The following is a 23,835-nucleotide window of genomic DNA, read 5'->3' as shown; positions in this document are numbered from 1 at the left end:
AGGTCAAGAGTTATCTCTGAAACTACCAAGCAGAACTGACCTTGCTTCTGCGGTGCCCTTCTGAATCCCTTAATAATTACATAGCATCTCTACACAGTTATATGTGTATCTCCCCAAGGAACATATAGCACCTCAAAACAGGAACCACATCTAATGCTTGTTAAATAAATTTAACAATTATATAGAAGAAAAGAAAAGTAGCAGAAATGACCATCTTCAGCATTTCAGGCTGTATACTAGGTGCTTTCTCATTCTTACTTCACATAATCCTAGAAACATCCCAGTGACACTGGTAGTACACATTCATTTATAGAAAAGAAAATGCAGTCAGGGAGTTTAACCGCTTTCCCCAATATAAAATTCTATTTGAATAGAAAGTCTGGAAATCAAATCAAAATCCATTTACTTCTAAATCCACATCCTTTCTCTAAAGTACACACTAATAAGTGAAAAGTTTAATAGGTATTAGCTAAATTAAAAGTAATAAACTTAAACTTAAGGCATTTCAAAGTATTTCTCCTCTGGTGGACCATACTACCATCTTCCAATAGACCGAATAGAAGTAACTTTTAGAACTTGATACAGTATCAGGAAAACAGTCTTTTGGACAAAGATAAAGCAAATGAAGATGCTGGATTTTTTTCCCATGTGAAAATGAAAACGAAGTGTTTCTAAGGAAGGATTAACTAGGAACTAAGTCCTTTAAAAATGCTTGCACATTACCAAGAAATAAACGGAAATACTAGAATGTTTAAAATTTCAAGATCACTGCAAAGTTTTAAGAACAATTTAAAAGAAATTTCTCAATCAACATTATTAAATTCACCAGTTTTCATAAACTATATAAAAATTTACTATTCTATGAAAAAGAATGATCAGTAGATGCAGTGAAACAGGAAAGTATTATAAAACTGAAAATTTAAAAACTTCTTACTATCTTTCATATCAATTTTAAAGTGGATTTTTAAATCAAAACTGATCAACAAAATATAAGCAGTATAAATAAAACTGCCAACACTGCTAATTATCAGAGGAATACAAATCAAAACTATACCTCACACCAGTCAGAACTGCCATCATTAAAAAGTCTATAAATAACAAATGCTGGTGAGGGTGTAAAAAAAAAAGGGAACACTTCCACACAGCTGGTGGGAATGTAAATTGGTGCAGCACTGTGGAAAACTGTACGGAGGTTCCTCAGAAAAGTAGAAACAGAATTACCATATGATACCACAATCCCACCCCTGTCCATACATCCAAACAAAATTGTAATTCAAAAAGATACATGCATCCCTACTGTTCACAGCAGCACTATTCACAATAGTCAAGACATGGAAACAACCTACATGTCCACTGAGAGATGAAGGATAAAGAAGATGTGGTGCATGTGCACAATGGAGTACTACTCAGCCATAAAACAGAACAAAATAATGCCATTTGTAGCAACATGGATGCAACCAGAGGTTATCATACTAGGTGAAGTAAGCCAGAAAGAAAAAGACAAATACCATATGATATCATTTACATGTGGAATTTAAAATCGGACACAAATGAACCTATCTATGAAACAGAAACAGAATGAGGGACGGACATAGAAAATAAATTGATGGTTGCCAAGGCAGGAGGGTGGGAGAGGGATGGATTGGGAGTTTGGGATTAGCAGATGCAAAAATTAGAATGCATAAACCAAAATGATGAGACTGGGGATTTCTGGGAGATGCATTATATTTTCTTCTTCGTGCTTTTCTGCATTTTCTGTTCAAAAACATTTAATGAAAAAAATTCCAGAAAGTTTCAAAAAAGCAAAAGAATTTGCTGCATGCCAGCAACTATTTACATGGCATTTACAATGTATTAGATATTATAAGTAATCTGGAGATGATTTAAAGTATGCAGGAGAATGTATGTAGATAATATACAACTGGTGGGCTGCAGTCCATGGGGTCGCTAAGAGTCGGACACGGCTGAGCGACTTCACTTTCACTTTTCACTTTCATGCACTGGAGAAGGAAATGGCAACCCACTCCAATATTCTTGCCTGGAGAATCCCAGGGACGGGGGAGCCTGGTGGGCTGCCGTCTCTGGGGTCGCACAGAGTCGGACACGACTGAAGCGACTTAGCAGCAGCAGCAGCAGCAGGCCTTCTGATTCTGGTTTCCTCAGGGTTCCTGGAAGCAATCCCCCATGGACACTGGGGTACAACTAGTACTTATAAAGCTCCGTAACAAGAGTGTTTAACATACAAGCATTTCACAAATACTATTTAGATGCAAAAATATTAATTAAGCTAATAATAAGAACTTAATATTTTTGTGACATTTTCATAAATAATTTCTACCAAAATAGATCCTTCTGAAGTATGGTCACATACCTGCTTATATGCTGTGACACATGTTGAACTACAAAACTTCTTAGACTGTCCCTCTATCTGAAGCATGTGGCATTGTCCAGAGCCACTGTAGCAGTAACCCCCACAGTTTTCACAACAGTTCATGGTGAGATTGTTAGCAGAGCGAAATTTAGAGAAGCAGGCATCACTGCAAAGTTTATGTACCACATTCTGGTAATTAACTTCATGTCGAATCTAGAAATTATAAAGTAACAACTTAGAAACAACAAGCAAAGATCATCAAAAGCTGTCGTTTAAGCACAAATACCAGACTCTTTCCCCCAGCACAGTAAAAAAGATAACTTACAACAGCATTCTTCTGACACATGCTGCATTTAGTTGAAATGCTATTTGTATTTATGGTAACAACAGGTTTTCTTTTCAGTTCATATGTTGACAAACACGACTGACTACAAAAATCTTTACTAGTGGTGGTATTTTCAAACTGGGCACTGATCACATCCTTTGGATTTAAAATGTCTCTAAAAATGACAACAAAGATAAAATAAGCCACAACATAATTCATTTTTTTCCTTTTTGTCAACTAGAAATATCAAATGAAACAAGGGCAATTAAAAGTGTAGGGAAAGGGCATGGAAATTTAAACCTGAAACCTGGGTTTTCTTGAATAAACTGATAAATCTCTTTGATCCTCAAACTCTGTTGTATAAAATGAAATGAATACAGTTCATAGAACTGTTGTGAGGATCAGTATACTATGTTTTAAGATAAATACTTATCATTTACTATCTCTAGGAGGAAGAATTATAGGAGATTCTCATTTTCTTTACTCAGGTCTCCTGTATGTTCAAAATACTCTTCAAATAACATTACATTGAAAAATTTGAAGTCACTATCTTTTAAAAGAATACATTTAAAACTACACAGTGCATATTCTATCAAGATTATATTGAATTGAACATTTTCATATCTAAGTGATTCGATCTGTAAGCATTAGTAAAAGACAATGAAGGTTAAAACTGTGATAATTAAGACTCCCTACCTTTCCACCCTTTATCCCACTCCCAAATCAGTCTTACTGCATAGAAGTTTATGAGATAGTTTAAGTGCAAACCATTTTAAAAACCAGTAATTCTTTAAACAATGCCTCTGTCCCATGAGTATACACTCACATAATAATAAATAAACTGTTATATTCATTCTTACATTTTCAACAGATTACACTAATACAGTATTTTTTAGAAAAGATTACAAATACCCCTGCTTCAATACAGGAAAACAGTGAACACAGTGGGATTCATCACAATACTGTAATTCGTAACACCACACCTCATCTTCAATACTCAGAAGCTTAACACTGCTCTATTATCTGCATTTTCTCACCTTTTATAGCTATTTTTAATTAGGTTTTAATTTATTATATTTCATTTATAAGGGTATTTAATGAGCAGTTATATTGAGTCAGGGACTAGCCCAACCCTAGGCGAAGTAATGGTACAAGCACTCAAGGAGCTTGTATACTGAGACAAGCACATAAATGATATATTAAATACTGTAACAAGTATTCTTAAAATAGTATAATAATTTTGACAAATATATTTATATACATAAAATGTACTACTGAAATATTAGACAAGATGTGACATGAAAATTATGATATTTTATCTGAACCTTAAATAGGTGTTTTCTAGAAGGCTAAGGAGATAAGAGTTGGGGAACAGCATGGATTGAGGCAACAGAAGCATAAAAACAGCTACTTCTCCCAGCTCTTAGTATGTTTAACATCCAGCTGCATTACATTTTATTGATACAGATTACATCTTATGTCAGAATGAGAATGAGCAACATCATTTCAGATAGCAAAAATTCAGAAATGGTACAGACAATCCTGAAACAGTTACTTCTCTGAGTACTATTATATCTAGAAAACTGATCTATGGGTATTAATTAAGACAAGTATCCTTATCCAAATTATCTCTTTTAAATGTTGAATTTGATGACAAAAGCAAAGACAGAGGCAAAAATGAAGACAGGATATGTGGGAGAATGTGAAAAATGTTTTTCATATCTGCCTATTTTTTGGATTAAAATCTCAACTTACTCTAGTAATGTTTGTTTCTCTATATACTTAAAACACGAAGTAAATGTCAAAAAAATCAGAAAGTGTAGGATGTGAAATTGAGTTTTTTAAAATAAATTGTTACATCCTTATTACCAATGAAATCTAAAGATTAAATGATTAGCCAAAATATATTCAGACTTTAGGTTAAATTCAAGATGCTAAGAGATTTGGTTAATAAAAGACTAAAAAATAAAATTGTTACTCCAAACAGTGATGTAGCTTCTTTCAAGTGCTGCTGCTATTATTTCTACCAGTCTGCTGCTGCTAAGTCACTTCAGTCACGTCCAACTCTGTGCAACCCTAGAGATGGCAGCCCACCAGGCTCCCCCGTCCCTGGGATTCTCCAGGCAAGAACACTGGAGTGGGTTGCCATTTCCTTCTCCAATGCATGAAAATGGAAAGTGAAGTCGCTCAGTCATGTCCAACTCTTAGCGGCCCCATGGACTGCAGCCTACCAGGCTCCTCCATCCATGGGATGCGGCTACCTAATGCGAAGTGCTGACTCACTGGAAAAGACCCTGATGCTGGGAAAGACTGAAGGCAAAAGGAGAAGTGGGCAGCAGAAAATGAAATGGTTAGACAGCATCTTCAACTCAACGGACATGAATCTGAGCTAACTCTGGGAGATAGTGAAGGACAGGGAAGCCTGGCAGGTTGCAGTTTATGAGGTCGCAGAGTCGGACATGACTTAGCGACTGAACAACAACATAAAAATAGCAGTAAGCTTATCGGAAAAGAAATCTTTTCTATCTCCACCTATTCAAATTAAAGTAAAAATCCTTCTTACAGGGACTGAATTACAAATTAAACCTACTTGACTAAATGGACTATAAGGGGGGAAAATGAATGTGCCAAAACAAGCTGTTAAAACGTGACACTGAGTAAATCATTTAACTTCTTTGACTCTAATTTCCTTATATTTAAGGCACAATTCATATCAATAATTTTATAATCAGAAAAACCAGACTATTCCAGACTGTTGTAATGACTGTGTAAACAAGAGAGAAAAAAAGAGAAAGGAAAAGTGATGAAATGGAGATGAAAGAGTAGTTCAGAAAATGAAATGAAACAGAATACAAAGGAAAATGAAACTAATAAAAATGATTGAGGATTGAGAAACGAGTGAAAAAGGTACTCTGTAATAAGAGAAAGGGGGAAATGAAGACAGAAAATGAAAAAGAAAAACTGAGGTGATAAGCAGGCAAGGAGTACCTGAAAAAAGACCAGAAAGGGGTAAAGGAAAGAGCAAAGGATTTAACAAAAGGTAACAGAGTAAGTGAAGGAAGAGGTAGAACAGTTTAAAGTCATAGAATGACAGGTTGAAATTTATGGGTAAGACCAAACATTACAAAAGAAGAAAATGTAATCTTAAAAATAATTAAACTACGTAAGATCAAAACTAAGGAATGACATGCAGGTAAAAATAACCATCTCCAGATAATGGGAAGTCAATACCAGAGCTCAAAGAAATACAGTGAATTTAGATGAGAAGAGCAACATGTATGGATAAGAATTCAAAAACACAAAAAGAGGGCACACATTTTAACTTCTATGAATTTCCTATGGTCATTTTGAAATTCATTGATAAATCATTGCAATAAATATCTATGACTATTATTATGAAAGGAGAAATCGCTGAAATTTTAGAAAGTGCTGACTGCTCAAGAATTAAATAAAGAAACATAAAAGGAAGTTATTACATGAAATTATTTCATGGCAAAATAGGAAACTGAAAAAAGCCTTATAAAAAGTCTAATTCTCAGGTTGATTAGCCTTAGAAAGATGATAAATTTACTAAAATACAATAATTAGATATGTGGTCTGTAAGTAATCATTTTTTAAAGCATATTTCATAATTCAAACAGTATAAATAAAGTCTACTTTTACTAAATTTAACTTGAAACTTAAAGGAATGCAAATATAACTTCTGGAACATCTAACCATACTCAAATTTCTTTTAGAAGTTTCTTTCTGTATGCCTTTTCCAACTGAACTAGAAGAGGGAGCATCTTTTTCCCTTTCTAGTCAGAAAAGGGCAACATCCTTGTATTGATCTAAGTATTGATACAAATAAATCATAGTTTGAGTAGCTTAATAACAGAAGCCAAATTGTTTCAGAACAAAAGCATTATTCATCTTTTTCTGACTTAAACAGTGTCTAATGACCACCCTGCAAAATTAGTTCATATTCCTCAAATGATCCTGTCATAATTTTTTGTTGTTAAACACTGAACTATAACCTCTGAGATACTTCAGAAATACTGAGAAGATAAAAATAAATATACTTGAATCTAATTAAAGTTAATATGAAAAGTATTAAATGAATTCCAACTATGTAAACAAGAAATACACACAAGCATTAAATATTTGTTGGACTTAAGTGTCTATTGCCTACAGTTATAAAATACTTCAGTCACATATTACTCTAAGTTATGCAGTTTTTGTTTTATAAAGCATCTCAACTAACAGAGATGCTAAAATATGTTTCAAAAGTATCTCTTATTATATAAAATGCACATTAATTAAAGTTAAAAGAAAGCTGAGCACCTCTCATCCTAAAAGACGGAAAGCAGCAGCAACAAGTTTGTAGTAAACAATGTGTGATATTTCTCAAAAAACACAGAAAGGTAGAAATTAAACAATGCACAAATAAGAACAAAGCATCTTGAAAGAAAGGAAACAGAAGATAATTTAGAATTCTGCTATACTTTGAGCAACTTGAGCAAGTTTTCTTAGTGGGAGGAGGCGGTGGGCGGGCAGGTGGAACTGTATATCCAGTGAGGCACAATGTAGAGCAGAACAGCTGCGTAGACCCTTTCCTCTGATAAGCAGTTTGCCCCTTCTGGAGGATTTTTTTACAACCAGAACAGGAAACTCGAACAGCTGTGGCTGGAACTGAAGGAAGCATTTTATTCATGCCAGATGACGCCAGTGAAGGCTGAAAGCCAGTAGTCAACTGTGGAGCTTTAAAAAAAAATTGAAAAAAAGTTTTACTTTTTACCATGAATTTTAAGTAGGCATCCTTTCTTTCTCTTCTAGATCTAGTTTTGAAATCCAACACTAATTATGCCAAAGCACAATTAAAGCCATTCTAAACAGGCAGAGAGAACTGCCTAGTTTACTAATATAAGTAGGTACTTCCTCTCACTCACACTGGTCAGAATAAACAAACATGATTCATTCATTCAGTTCTGTTTCTTACCAAGAGGACTGCCACTGACTGAAAACACAGCGCTAATTTTCAGTTCCCCCTCTTGAGTTTTTTGCTGTTGGCCATGACTATACTCCTTTTTAAAAAAGAAAAATAAATAAATATGTAAATAAAAAATGAATACAATGTGTCTAAAGAAATTGAAACATTCAAGACATTTTACTAAGTCTATACAGGGGTGGAAAATGTTTACTACATTAGTAAGAAATAATAGCAAGCAAACTATAATTACAATGAGGGTATAACAGGTTGATACATGCTGAGAGTTTAAGAGGTAAAAAATCAAAGTAGCTATCTAATTAGCCTACAGCACTACCAGATATTCACAAGCTATTGTTTAATTCTTAGTTTACTACAGTATTTTAAGTATTTATATTTATAAAAGTAATACACACTTACTATACAAAATTTAGACAAATAGAAATCAGAAAAAAATTCTTAGAATATTTCCATTACCCCCAAACAACCAACCACTGTTATTCTTTTGGTATATTTCTTTCCAGTCTTTTCCCCTCCGATATGTGTTTCTTAACACAGCTGTAGTTATATTGAATATATCATTTTTATAAAGTGATTTTTTTGGTCACTTGAATCAACTGAATATTTGCATATTACCACACTTTACTCCAAAATAACTTCTAGTGGCTAAGTATCAGTGTTTCTAAAGGAGGATTCCAAGAATCCATGAGATCTATATAAAGGTACTCTAAGCAGTATGAAAATTCTAAAAAAAATTTTGAGTTTTTGAGTAATTTTTTATAATTTGAATTAAGCTTATTTTCAGTCATGAATAATCACATATAACTGAGTTATACTACAAGTTTATAATACTGTTTTTAACTTTTACAATTATATTATTGCATTGTGAAACCTCTAAGTAATAGATTAACTTTTTATTTTTTAATTCACTGTTTACCACACTGAAACTTGCAAAACCCCAAAAGATGTCATGTTCTTGGAATTCTCAGGCAACTCCAACATACTCCCTTTTTTGTGGCAACAGATGTCTGTACATTACTCAAATTCGAGAAATACTGATATATATTATTTAATAGACATAACAGATTACACAAGGATGAGACTGGGGTGAGGTAAGGCCCTTGCCTCAGGTATAAATTTAGGCACCAATTCTCAGTCATATTTTTTTTAAATGCAAAACTCCATGATAATATTTCAAAACTTTAAATAAGTAAAGACAGGATACCATTACTAATTCTTCCCTTGGCCTTAGTCTCCAATTTGGTGATAGCCCTGTATGGCACTGAAATTACAAAACCACAACCCAGTGCTGGTCCATTTGTTTCCACACATTTGCTTTAATCATTAATGCCATGATGTACATCTTTGTGAATGCTCATACATTCGTATTTAGGATTATCGCCTAAGGAAAGAACCTTAAAAGTGGAATTACTAGGTAGATAAGTATATAGTAAAGGTTCTTGGTGCACAATGACAGATTGCTTTTTAAAAATTTAACTACATTTATTCCAGCAATTTGTGAAAAAAGCCACTTAGTCTTTTCCCACTCTTGCTATAATTTCCAATTTTTTCAATATCCATTCACAAAAAAGCACTATAAGGTAATAATATTAACCTCCTATAGCATCTGTTATCAGTATTTCCTCAATAAGTTCAGTTAAAATTTTACATACTGAAGTTCCCATGTTTTGCCAAAAAAATCAATGGTTTTAGTTTTAGCGATTCCTTCTATTTCTTACAAAGGGCTTCCCTTGTGGCTCAGACAGTAAAGCGTCTGCCTACAATGCGGGAGACCCGGGTTCGATCCCTGGGTCAGGAAGTTCCCCTGGAGAAGGAAATGGCAACCCACTCCAGTATTCTTGCCTGGAAAATCCCATGGACAAAGGAGCCCAGTAGGCTACAGTCCATGGGGTCGCAAAGAGTTGAACACCACTGAGCGACTTCACTTCACTTCTATTTCTTACAAAGTTCTACTTCCATGATAAAATGCTAAGAAAATGCTCTCATTGTTTATAGAGTCCTTTAATCCAGAGGTCAGCAAACTTTATCTGCAAAAGGCCAGATACGAAGTATTTCTGACTTTTCAAGCCATGCTATCACAACTACTCAACTCTGCCCTGGTAGACCAAAAGCATCCATAGATAATATATAAATGAACAACTGTGGCAATAACCAATAAAACTTTATTTACAAAAATTGTATACAGAAAAACAAAAACAAAACAGAAACAAAGAGGACAGGCAGGATTTAGCCTGCTGCTAGTAAGACAGTTTGTCAACTCCTATTTTAATCCATCCAGAATTTATTTATTTTGATATATAATGAGCATTTTTCTTTCTCTTTCTCTGAATAGCTGGTGAATTCCTTTCACTCACAATTAATATATCAAATTCCTCTAAAAATACCTCTTTTATGGCAATCTATTCTGCATCATTATCAGGCTACTACTCTTACGATTTCACACTATTCTAATGAAAATAACTGTGAGATGCTTAATCATTTAATAGTTTGCCATATCTCTAATTACTAGAATATACATATAATGTGTGTGTGCATGCCTATTTATTCTTCTTCAAAACATAAGAAACCATTGATATTTCATCAGAATTGTATCAGAACTATATTTTACTTTAGGAATAACTAATATCTTACTTTTTTTAAGAAAGTCTATCCATTCATTCAAGTTGTTTTATATGATACAGCACTTTTTAGTTGCTTTGCTATAGGAAATAGTGTATCTTTTCACTGTATTATCTAGGTGGGAAACTGATTTATAGAAATACTGCTCTGTTTTACATAATTAAAATTCAACTAGCCACTCAACTAAACTTTCATGAAATTTATTAACTTTCTAATAAAGATCCTTATCAGCAAATGATGATAATTTTGTCTCCCCTTTTCCATTATTTCTTCTAATTTCTTTAACATGTGTTGGGTCGAAAATCCAACAAGAGTTAAATAATAATTAATACTGACATCTGTAATATGTGTTCATTTACTAATTATTAACAGAAGGTTTCCATCATTTTACTTTTAAATTCAATGACTGTTATTGATCAGAAGTAGGTATTTCCTTACCTGATCAAGAGAGTATCTATTGTAAGAAATGTATAGTGAATTACATTGAAATTTTTTTGGCATCTATCTATGTATCTAGTCTTATTTGACCTGTTGATGAAGTTATACATTAAGAGATTTTCTAATACTGACTCATTCTAACATTCCTACATTATATAGTATATTAAGGCATATTACAAGTAAAAATCTTTTCTAATTTCAGAAAATTCAAAAAAAAAAATTAATATTCATGGGTATACTTTAATGGTCTCCAATCAGCTCTCTTTCTCAGTCTATGACAGTTATTTAAAACTTCTGCTATATTCCTTAAGCCTCAAGTACGTATTACTTATGTAACATAGTAAAATACACATATATCTTAAGTACTCTGCTTGTACACCCCACAATGCTTTCAAGGCAGAACCATGTTTGTGTTAGCATCCTCCCAACAATAACTAATTTCACAAATATTTAATAAAAAATCAATGACTAATAACTTGAGAAGTGAAAATCTTATGATCCAAAAGCTCTCAGAAGCAGATAAACAGATGTCAAAACCAAAAAAATCCTTTACCAGTATCTTTACTTTCCCTTTGTTTACCATAAAGTATATATCAGTATTACAAGACAGTGTTTCAGAAATGAAAAACCCAGATTCTATAACCAAGTTAACTTGACATAGCTAAAAAACAAGCTCCAATATTTAATTATTGGATCCTACTTTCCACAACTATATGACTCACTATTGTCACAATTAACTGATTTGCTTTCCCATTCTAATCCATTTATTTCAATGAGATTATAGATTAGCTCTCCTTTTATTATGAGCAAAAAGAAAAAAAAAATCATTATTTAAAAGTAATATTTACTGAATTCCCAGGTTTTAGAATCTATAGAAAAGGGGAAAAGAAAAAATGAGAAACAACTTTTATTTATAGAACAAAGTTTGGTAGACTAATAATAAGGCCTTGATGAAGGCCTCTGATTGGCTCCTTCCTGGCCATATGGCCTTGAATAACTTATTAACCTCTACAAACCTCAGTTCTCTTATCTATAAATGGACTTAATATCATCTACTCTGGCCTTTTTATTCTGGAGGATGAAACAATGTAGTACATATAAAAGTATCTGTAACTGTAAATATTATATAGAAAATATAGTAACATGCAATAGGATTTGAATGAAGAAATGTAACCAGGAGGACAAACGATGCTATGCCAGTAACAGAGGAAGGAGTACGATAACTGGAAAACCCAGAAAATTTTAACTGAAAAATAATCAAGAGCAATTGGGAAGAAGTGGATAAACATATATAAACATATTTCCATATCTTAGTGAGTTATATGGGAAAGTAAAAAAACTAAGACCAAAATGAGTTGTGTAAAGTGGAGAAAAAGGAAGCAAGTTGAAACAAAGCTACAAGTTAAGCAAAGAGAAAAGCCAAGGGAGGTTTTTATAAGGTGCCAGAAGCTAAAGCTATGATCTTATTAAGTCAAGAGAAAAGTTATTACAAGTAACTGATGGTCAAAAGTAAAGACTGACCACAGCTGTTAAATCTATCAGTATTTTATGAGCATTAGGTTAATAGTACTGTTTCAGAATAATTCACTGGAACTCCTCCTTCCAACCTATTTTTGGAAATGAAGAGTGATAAAGCATTAGGTAGTACTGAAAAATGAATAGATTTCCAATGATCACTGAGGAGAAATATCAAAAAGGACAGAACAATGAAGAAGGAAGCAAGAGAAGGGGAGAGGAAACAGGAGTGGGGAGAGGAAGTAGGAAAGAAAGGGAGAGAAGGGTAAGGAAGGGAAAGGGAAATAAAGAATCCGGTACCCATAGTTTAACGTGAGGTCCCCTGAGGAATTTCTAGAAGAATGATGAAGGTCTGGTCCCACAGGATTGGTGTAGCTGAAAACAGACTTCTCAGAGAAAACCTAGCTTTACCCACTCACGCGTTGGAACTTCCTTATTTTGGGGTCAGCATAAAGAATGCTTCTAGACCTTATGCCTTGGACTTACATTCCTGCTTGGTTCTCGAGTCCAGTCAATCAAGTAGTGAGTTCTTACGGAAGTTCTTCCCCAAAATCATGGCGAAACTTCCTATTTGGTATTTTATAACACATTATTCACTTTGAATAGTTGATAAAAATGTAGGTATTTCTGGGTCCTGACAGTTCCATCCTATTGCTGTTCTCCAGTTACTGGAATATCTGATTGTTTTCAAAACAGTAATACAAATAAATAACCCTTCCTGATGCCCCCTTCCCCTAATGTATGTAGTCTTTCCTATAACTGTCTTTCATCTCAAGGAGTGTCACTGGGTCATGTACAGGGAGAAACTGATGTCTTTGGTACCCTGACAGCACTGCGATTCCTTATGGATTTCTCATGTCCACATTGGGGCACGTAAAGGATGGAGATCTGCTCTGTACAGACATAACTGTAGTCTTCTGAAATATACACTGCCATACGGATCTCCCCTAGGTGTCAGGACATTTCTTTATCTCTAATTCACGTATCTCTATTTTGCCTGCTTCTATTACTGTTCTTTCAATCTAACTTCTACCACCTTCTTTGTAGCTACCACACTCATACTCATCCAACTCTACAGCTTTATCATCACTACCCTATACAGCTACCTTCCACTGGGCACCATGGAATTCCTGTTTAATTGAGGCATCAGTCTGACTCACATAAATCACTTATAACTCTTGCCTTTTCCTACTCTAAAACAGTGGTTCTCAATACCAGAGGATTTTGTCCCCCACGGGACATTTGGCAATGTCTGAGGACATGGTGCTACTGGCAACTAGTAGGTAGAGGTCAAGGATGCTACGAAATATCCTATAATGCCTAGGATGTATTGCCCCTCACTACAAAGACCTATCTGGGTCAAACTGTCAACAGTGCTGAGAAACCCTGCTTAGAGACATCCGAGTGAAAAAAATCTCTTCCACACAGTCTCACATTCTCAACCACCCTAATATAAAACAAAGACAGGAAAAGGTAAGCTTTCTCCAGATCAAATGTCATTTCAAAAAAATAGCTAATTCATGCTATCTTTACTTCTCATCTGTATAAAATACAGAACACTCTCAAATAATTGCTGCTATTGCATATTCATCCCTTGGTCCTTTTCTACATTCTTAAATGATTACACCATCTTTATTCTGTTCCAACCACTGCTATGTCATTAACTGCATGGATAACTTCACTGACTTCAGGATTCACAGTTACAGGATCTCTCTAACTTTCATCTCTAGAACAACCTTGAAATAACAGAGCTCTATCCCTACCCTTTTTACTCACACACCTCAAAACTGGAATCCTATACGACCCATCAAAGCCTCCTTTATCTTCAACCCACTGATCTAAAGAACTGGTTCCTCAATCAATTAACTCTTCCAAAGATAACCTGTCCATTAATCCTTCCTGAGAAACACTTAAATCTTTACATACTTCATTAGCAATAACTGTAAAAGGCTTATTACTACCTTATATAAACAATCACACCATAAACTCATAAACCTCCATAAACTTCAGCCATGTCTGCTATTGTAAATCTCAAATCCTTGAAGACTCACTTTCCCTAATCCTTCACTAAAATTGTTAAAAATCACAGAACAACGTTATTAAGGGACAAAGTGAATTAGAAGCCTTAATTACTACTTGGAAAAAGTTTCCTGTAACTCTGGTTGATTCCTTAGTATTATTCTTAAGATAATTCAATTTCCTCAATCTTCATTAAGAGTCTCCTCTCACCCCATCCACAAAACACTTCTTTATCAAAAACTTCCTTTCTTGAATGAATAATGCATGTGTGGAACAAAAAAGAAGGGGGAAAAAAGGTGAAATGTTTACTTGAGCATTGTCAGGTTCATCTTTAATTCTGTCTAGTAGTCCCTGCTGTGGTGCCATTGCTTTGTCATACTCATCATCCAAAGGTTCTTCTTTAATTCTAATATTTGATGCAAAGGAATTTCCCAGTTCCGAACCAATGGATTCTTTATTGGCAAATGGATAGCTGGAATCCTAAAACACAATATAAAGGATTAATAAATATTCAGATTTTTAAATTATTCCTCTTCAGGTTTAACACCCAAAGAAAAGCTCACTGGAAATGAAGAACTCTATGGATGTTCATTAGAGTCCCTATGCTTATAAGTAAATGTGATATATGTCCAAATATCAAACACAAATAAAGAATCTAAGACCAAAGACTTCTTAGCACATCTCCAAAGATGTCCTTATCCGAATAATAAAGGAATTTTAAAAAACCAGCGCTCTACCTAATACATATAGTTACAGTTTAGAAAATCACATAAAGAAAACTTTGACACTTGCCACAGTTACAGCAATCTACATACACACTGAAAACTTACCCTAAAGTTTGTTTCTGGGGTTTGTGGTAAATGGGTATGTAATGTTTCTTCAACTTGATTAGCTATTGAAAGAAAAAAAACAAAACAAAACAAACATATGTATATGAATAACAAATCTTACAAAGAGTGACCTAAAAAGCTATTACTTGATAATCACCTCTCTTTCCAACAAAGATGCTCCTTAGAGTGAAAAGGGTACAAAAAAATACCCACAGGTAGTTTCACTCAAAATAAACAATCTGGCCCCACCTAACTTTTAGCTATCTCCTTGCTCAAACCTAAATAAAGTGGTTACTTTATTCACTATGTTCTAAAAATTACTTAAGTTTGTTCTTCCCCATCTCTGCTTATATCATTCCAAGTCCCCACTATCCTAATCTTTACACAGTCTTCCAGATTCAGCTCAGTTCAAAAATCACCTCTCCTCTAGAAAACCTTCCCTTGGCCACTAAGTTAAAAATCATTTCTCTTCTAAGAATACCTAAAACACAGTTTCAGTTATTTCAAAGAAATATTATTGTACTGCTTTATTAAAAACTCTTCTACCAGTGTCTTCAATTATAAATTAAATTTTATGCTATTCAACTGGTCATTAACACTTCAACTACTTGACTTGTCCCTTCTGCTACTAGATATTATGTTCCCTGAAGATAAGTACCCATATAATTTATCCCTTCTAGGCATACTGAAAATGCATTAAATAATATATACTGAAAAACACAGTATACCCTTGTACATAATAGATACTTAAACTAATTGTTCTTTATAATGATACTGATTTGTTCTATCACAGTTTTCCTAGCACTGTCAGAAGAAATAGTAATACAAGGACTAGAATATTCAACCTTGCTTTCTTTCACACCTATTGAATATTTATTGAAATTTTACTATTTTCACTACACCAGGTTAGGCCCCAAGAACACAAAAATGAGTAAGATACAGTCCAGCCCTCAATAAACTCTCACACTAACAAGGAAAGGCAAAACAAACAGCTATGATACTATGTGATAATTACTATAAATAAATGAGGCATAAACAAAATGCTATGGAAATATAGATGAGGAAACAAACATTCTTGATGCAGAGAGGTTAGGGATGACCACAGGGTAGAAGAGGTTTATGAGTTAGGTATTGTCAGATAAGAAGCACTTTTACAGGCACATATACAAGAGAGAAAATGACATGCAGGCAAATGGAACAGCAAGAGAAAAGAAAGGCATAGAAATAAGAAAATGTATATTCAAGAATGGAACTGAAGCTACAGTATAGGGTATGCTGGGCAAAGAGGCTCAAGAGGAGTCTCAAGAAACTTTTAAAACATAAAATAGAAATGATATCAAAAAGGAAAACCCTCCCTAAATTGGACTAATTGGTGGGACAGCAGTTTGAATTAGTGCTTACAGCACAAAGAAGTTAAATCCAACTTCAGGTTCCAATGTTCAACCAAAGAAAATGAACAGGTGATTCGAGTATCTTGCCTTCTCATCAAAATATTGCAACCAGGGGAGGGAGAAATGAGGTTTAGAGCTATTTTTCAACCATTTATACCATTACCAATAGTTACTGGGAGAAATTCAGTCACTCTGCAAAGAACAAGGATAAAAGAAAAATGACAAGCTTACAATGAATTTAACTGTTCACACTTTGCTTAGTATCAGAAGTAATAAAAGCTGTATTATTATCAGTATGTTGTTATTTATTGTGTTTTATGGCTCTATTCCAACAATTATTACCTGCTTTATCAAAAAAACTGCTTTTCAACCTTGAATCCAACTCTTTATGGGGTTTATCCAACCGTTTTTCACGTTCATGATAAGTTAGGTCTCTATTTTTCTCCTTTCCAGAAAATGTCTCTTTGCTGTTTTCTCTTACTAGACTAAAATCTTTCCGTATTGATTTAAAGACAGAAACCTGATCAAATTGTTTAGGAAAGTCTTTTTTTAATTTATTTTGAATCTGTATTTCATTTTCATTGTCTGATTCATGCTGTGTGACTCTTCTCTCTACTTCCAAGCTATCATCAGTATGAATTGAAGAAACAAGATTGTCCTTTGAACTAAAATCCTGTTCATCCTCATTGTCACTACCAACGACTGGAATTCCTGCAAGATCCCCAGAGTTCAAAAAATAATCATCTTCATCCAGCAATGAATTTTCAGATCCTGTTTGATTCGGCATTCCATAAGACATGCTGTCAAGGGTAGGAGTTAAGTTGTGGTCTATATCTTCAGACATTTCTGTATCCATGATACCACCACCTTAAAAAGTAAAATACTGTTTAGACAAATGATAGTGCTAAAGATGACCATATTTATAAGGTCTGTCTGGCATATAACAAATTATATATTTTTTCTTTTCAAACAAAATATAGATAATAATACTGCAATATTCAATAGGTGTGACAGATAGCCCTATCTGACAGATAAGGAAACAGGGACATAAAACTTGAGAAACTATTTTAAGTTCGAAAGAAAGTCAATGCAATATAGAAAGAAAGAGTACCAACTTCAGAATGAGACATATGTGTGTTGGAATCATAGCATAATTACTGAAAATCTATGGGATACTGAGAAGAAACTCTAAGGCTTCCTTAGCTATAAAACAGTGTAATACTCACCTTGCAGATTAATTTGTGGTGAGGTTTAACGATAGTATGTATAAAGGGCCTACTAACATAGAGACTGACACACAGAAGGGAATATGAAAGTGATAATTACAGTTATCATAGAGACTATTCTGGGGAGCTGAGATCAGAACCCAGTTCTCTGACCTCAGAGTCCTAACTTCCCTACACTAACCCTTAATAAACACAGCAGTTACTGTTTACAGTAGTAAATATTAAAACATAAAAATAAAATTTATCCAGGTCAGAATAAATATTAAAACCTGTTTACTGTTTGAACTAAATGCTCAAGTCTCTCCTATTCCAAAATAAAACAAACAAGAAAACTCAGTCCTGCATTTCTTTTTCCTGCCCTAATTCACCTTTCTTTCCCAAACTTCTAGGGGAAAAGTTTACGTTGGTTTGTTTCTACTTCATCTCCCAGTCATTAATCCTTTGAACTTATTGCAGTCTGGTTCCCAATTTCACACTGGAACCTTTCTCATTAAGATCATCAATGATTTCCTCATGGCCAAATTCAATTATTTTTTCAATCTTTATGTGTCATATCCCTCCAAGATAAAATACTTTGGTTTCTTTGACATGCACTATTTCCTATTTTCCTTACTATTCTATGGAGAAGGAAATGGCAATCCACTCCAGTACTATTGCCTGGAAAATCCCAGGACAGAGGAGCCTGGTAGGCTACAGTCCATAGGGTCGCAAAGAGTCAGACACGACTGAGCGACTTCACTCACTTCACTTACTATTCTATTAATTTATTCCATTCTTGTCTTCCTATTTTATGTGTTCAATATTCCAATTATCATCTCATTTCATATACTCAGACCATTTTATTCACCATCATAGCCTTGACTTTTGCTGATGACTTCCCAAATGTTTTAGCTTAGAACTTTCCTCCAAACTTCAGATGTCTATATTCAACTAGCTTCTATAGGACCCCTAAGAACCTTCAACTTAACACCTCTGAAATCAAATTCATCATGTACCCATCCCAAGAATACTTTCTTGTACTTTATTTCTGTCAATTAATAGAATTGCCAAATCAGCAGACTGATCAAGATTAAAAAAAAAAGACTCACTCCAATTCTCCTTTCTCTTGGCCAAATTCTGTTAACTGTATTAATATCTCTTTCAAATTCATCTCCTTCTTTGGTACCATTCCAACACTTCACATCTCTTCCTACTGACAGTGCACTAACTCAATCCACAGCATATCTAGTAGGCAACCACATTCTTACAAATCCTGCCCTCAAACCACATTTAATTGGTCCATGAGCAAACAAACTAGAACTGGTGAAAACACAGAGTGAAGCAAAAACTAAAAATATTAGTGGCACCAACAGCTTTGCTTTTATTTCATGTGGCTGGATCTTCAAATCATTCCCTGAGTTCCATGATCCAGGATAAATTTCTCTTTTTGTTCAAACTGATTTGAGTTGGAATACTTCTAATCAAGTCCTAACTAATATAGGGTCCAAATGAAAGCTTTCTTCAAGTTGCCCCCTTCATAAAGATATCAGAACTATCTTTTGAAACCATTAACCATTCCACATTATACCTTCACTTGAAATCCTTCAAAAATATCCCTTGGCCTAAAAGTACTCATTCATTCATTCAGCACCTATTTATTAGGAAATCGCTTCATGGTAACTACTCTGCTACGTTCTAGGGATATGATGATGGAAAAGATAGCTGTGATTCCCTCTCTTCAGAGAACTAGAGAAACAGAGAAAATAATAAAATTAGAAAATCACCATTTTCACATAACTAATTAATTTTAAATAAAGATGGTGAAATCATATGAATTTCCACAACTTACTTTCACATAGTTAAGAAAGCATAACACACAAAGAAAAGCATGGAGGGAAGAGAAAGTATGTACAATAGCACAGATATTCACTATACTATTTTTATTCTTTAGAGTGTTTTATTTGAAAATTTTCCTAGTAACAGAAGAATAGGGAGAAAATATAAAGAAGCAGGTGTTAAAACACACACATAGTGAGATAAATTTACCAGATCATAAGGCAACCAAAGGTCAAGGTTAGAGCCTTCTCTACAGAAATTTATCCTTACTACCTGACCACATGATATATGCTCAGTAACTGTTCAATGAATGAAAGAATATGCATTCCTGTGATCAACATTTTAATCTAAGTACTACAGTATATAAGAAATCAACTAAAATGTAATATTGCCAAGAGACTTCCAAAATCTTTATGTTTAAATTCAGGATATGATATTGGGAGGAAAGGGGAACCACCTGAAAAGAACTGGATCTCTAACTCACACCAAAACGATGTCCAGATGTATTTAACTTTTAGACATAAAAAAATAAAACGCTAATATTAAAAAAAAAATGGAAGAATTATTTTTAGGGAAAAGCCTTTCTAAGAATGACACAAAACCCAGAATAAAAAACTGACTGAATAAAAGAATAAAAGACCAAATGTGACTATAAAAAATTCCTAACGAGAAGGAAACATAAGGCAAACCAAAAGATCAAAGACAAAGCTGTCAAAAACATTTTACTGCACTTTACATCACAACAGATCCTTTCCCTAATGGATAAAGATTAGACTCTTAGTTCACTAAAGATACCAAAACCAAATACATTTATAAAAGCAAAGGATCTAAATGAACATTTCACAAGAATGGAAACACTAAGGTTGAACTTTGCTCATAAACGAAATGCAAATTAATAATGCAGTTAAGGTTTTGATAACAGCCTGGCAGCTATGCTATTGGCCAAAGCTGCCAAACTATGGCCCGAGGCCAAAAAATACACAAACAGTGTGGCATAGACCATATGTGAGCTGTAAGGCCTAAAATATTTACTATGTGGCCCTTAAGAGAAAAAAAAGTTTGTCAATCCCTGTAGTAGAGAATCCCTACTATAATCCCTAATAGGCAAAGTATGCTATGCTATGCTATGCTAAGTTACTTCAGTCGTGTCCGACTCTGTGCGACCCCATACACGGCAGCCCACCAGGCTCCCCCGTCCCTGGGATTCTCCAGGCAAGAACACTGGATAAGATGGCACAATCATTAAAAAAAAAAAGCAAACAGGTAATAGGTATATGACTTTACACATACCTTTGATCCAGTAATTCAATTTCTAAGAATTTATCCTATAGACATTTCTCAAAAGATCTATGAAAAAGAACATGAATAAACAGCAAAGACTGGAAACAGTCTATCTGTTCAACAATGAGGCTCAATTAACTATAGTACATACCTATAACAGAATATTATATAGTTGGTAAAAAGAATGAGGCAGCTTTATAAGAGTTCTCAGAGTCAATTAGTAAAAATACCTAAACTGAGAAAGAATATATATATATATATATTAGGCTATCACTGCTATATGTTTTATAATTTCTGTGTATGTTTGTGTATACGTTAAATATACCTTCCACTGATTTTCTGTGACACCAGAATCAGGTGGCTATGAAACAGAAACACTAACTTTCAAAACATATCCTTTTGTATCTTGAGTTTTGAAGCACATCTATTATCTATTGAAAAAAACAAAATTTATTCTCATTTTGAGAATGCACTCAAGATTTTCAGAGGTGGCAACTGCTATTAAGTTATCTAATTTGAATTGCAATTTTGATAGTTATCACACAATAAATCTACAGGCTGAATAAAAGTACATGAGATTAAATTATGTTCTATTAGTATACATAATTAAATAGAACAGAATTGTACTCATCCTTGTGGCCCAAATAAAAGAAATAGGTTCTGTTTCTCAGAGCCTACATCTACAGAAAAAATACAACACTAAATTGTATTTGGGGATACAAGTGGATAATGAAACACTTGAAAGCAAATTTCCCACAAAAGACTCCTACCTAATTTTTAGACACTGAACTGGACCGGTATGTTTGAGGGAAAAAATGGTATATGGCTGGAAATGAATAAGTGTGAGGCTGGAAATGAATAAGTGTAAGGAAGAGTTCTTAAAAATGATAAAAGAGAAAATGCAGGACAGATATATTAGGAATTTCCAAACCATACAAAAAAGATCCCGAAGAGGAAATAATATGATTTATGTTTTACAAGGAACAGGATGTAAAGTAGCAGGACTACTTTAAAGCTGTTAAATGTTACAGGGAGTGAAGAAGGGAAGCAAGGATATCATGTAGGAGGCTACTGCAGTAATCCAAGGAAAAACTGGTGGCTCAGACCAGGATAGAATGGTGGATGTGAGCAACAGTACTCAGATTTGGATATAATTTGAAAGTAGAGGCATTTCCTGGTATATGAGAAGCTGTATATGAAAGGAATCAAAAATAGCAGAAAAGGGTGCCATGTCTTGAGACGTAAACACTAAGGGAGGAACAGACTGAGAGGGGTAGCATGAATAGTTTGGTTTGGACCTGTTAATTTTGAGAACCTTACAAAACTTGAAAATGGAGATATCAAGAAGGCAACTGGACATATTAACGAGGTAAAGAAGAAACTCTTGTCAAAAAATGATATATAAATTTGGGAGTCATAGATGAAATGATGGTACTTAAAGTTCATGAGACTAGTTAAGATAACCTAGTGATTGAACTTACTACTGATGGAAGAGAGCTGAGAGTCCTGAGATACTTCATTCAACTTTTAGAAATCTGGTAGAAAGGAAGGAATCAGGGAAAGAGACTAAAATGGAACAACCAATGAGGTAGGAGGAAAATTAGGGAGGTGATATTACAGAAGCAAAGTGAAGAAAATATTTCAATTAGAAAGAAGTGGGCAACCTTCATGAATGCTGCTGAGCTAACACAGAAAAATGAAGGCTGAAGACTGATTATTAATATTGGCAAAGTTGAAACAAACTTCTTACTTGACAGGAGCTTTATCAGTGGAAAATGGATACACAAAAGCTGCAATGGGGTGATCCCATAAAGAGACTCAGAGGAGAGAACTTTAAGTACAAACAACTCTACAGAGGAGTTTTGCTCTAAATTAAAGAAAATGAGCAGAAACTGGAGTAAAATCTAGACTGAAAAGTTCTTTTGACTCTGTATTTTTGTTTTGTTTTCGTTGTTTTGGGTAGTTTTCTGGAGGGGGGAGTTTTGTTTTTTAAGATGAAGACTATCACAGCTTATAGCATACCTCTAGGAATGATTCAATAAAGAGGGAATAACAATGGGAACAGAATCTAAAAAAGAGTGGCTATTTGTACATATATAACTGACTCACTCTGCTGTATAACAGAAATTAACACTGTAAAACAACTGTATTCCAATAAGAAAAATTTATTAAAAAAAAAAAAAGAGGGAGGAGAGCTCCCTGGTGGTCCAGTGGCTAAGACTCTGTGCTCTCAGTGCAGGAGGCCTGGGTTTGATCCTGATCAGGGAACTAGGTCCCCACATGCTGCAACTGAAGATCCTGTGTGGTGCAACAAAGACTGAAGATCCTGAGAGCGGCAACTAAGACCCTTGCACGCTAAGTCACTTCAGTCGTGTCCAACTCTTTGCAACCCTATGGGCTATAGGCCACCAGGCTCCTCTACCCACGGGATTCTCCAGGCATGACTACTGGAGTGGGTTGCCACGCCCTCCTCCAGGGGATCTTCCCAACCCAGGGATCAAACTAAAGTTTCTTACATCTCCTGCACTGGCAGGCAGGTTCTTTACCACTAGCGCCACCTGGGAAGACCCAGTGCAGCCAAATAAACAAATATTTTTTCAATAAAGGGAAAAACTATTAAAAGGGAAAATCTGTGCAACAGGGATGTGATCAGTACATAAATTTCCTCTGTGAAAAAATAAAATGAGCATACTGGTTAAATGCAGGTAGGCTGTTAAGATTTTCAGAAAGAAGAAAGAAAGTTATTTAAAGCACTTAAGTACAATTATGTGTGTTTGAATATGAAATTAAATTTCATGAGGTCAAATGAACTTTTATGCCTTGTCCTTCTTTTTGCTTTTGATTTAGTGGCATATTGGTATTTGTATACTATACCCAAGAATCATTTTACTTTAAAGTACAACCACCAACTAAAGAACTCATTAAAGGAACCTACATAAATGAACATTATGAAAGGGCTATTACTCATTTCCAATATATTACTCCAATATATTATTTCCAATAATATATATTATAAAT

At 34.3% G+C, this 23,835-nt stretch overlaps 1 protein-coding gene across 16 annotated transcripts in view; it reads right to left on the bottom strand.

Annotated features, from left to right (window-relative positions):
- The window catches only part of ZMYM4 (zinc finger MYM-type containing 4), a 165,852-nt gene that overhangs the window by 60,892 nt on the left and 81,125 nt on the right, over nt 1–23,835 (bottom strand). For 10 of the 16 annotated variants that reach the window (XM_086378680.1, XM_086378691.1, XM_086378702.1 and 7 more), the window contains 7 exons: nt 16,838–17,362; nt 15,105–15,166; nt 14,584–14,754; nt 7,675–7,759; nt 7,181–7,436; nt 2,697–2,871; nt 2,372–2,584 (listed from right to left, as the gene is read on the bottom strand). In XM_086378680.1, coding sequence (XP_086234806.1) covers nt 2,372–2,584; nt 2,697–2,871; nt 7,181–7,436; nt 7,675–7,759; nt 14,584–14,754; nt 15,105–15,166; nt 16,838–17,362 — 1,487 coding nt within the window. Of the gene's footprint in view, nt 1–2,371; nt 2,585–2,696; nt 2,872–7,180; nt 7,437–7,674; nt 7,760–14,583; nt 14,755–15,104; nt 15,167–16,505; nt 16,688–16,837; nt 17,363–23,835 lie in introns of those variants that run through there. The other 6 variants (XM_086378787.1, XM_086378795.1, XM_086378780.1 and 3 more) reach the window with 2 other exon arrangements.

The sequence above is a fragment of the Bos grunniens genome, chromosome 3 (genome assembly GCF_055505025.1).
Source record: "Bos grunniens cultivar Pamir isolate PY7600 chromosome 3, Bosgru_T2T1.0, whole genome shotgun sequence".
Lineage (NCBI taxonomy): Eukaryota > Metazoa > Chordata > Mammalia > Artiodactyla > Bovidae > Bos > Bos grunniens.
Note: the sequence above shows the minus strand (reverse complement) of the source record. Positions and strands in the feature narration are given on the sequence as shown.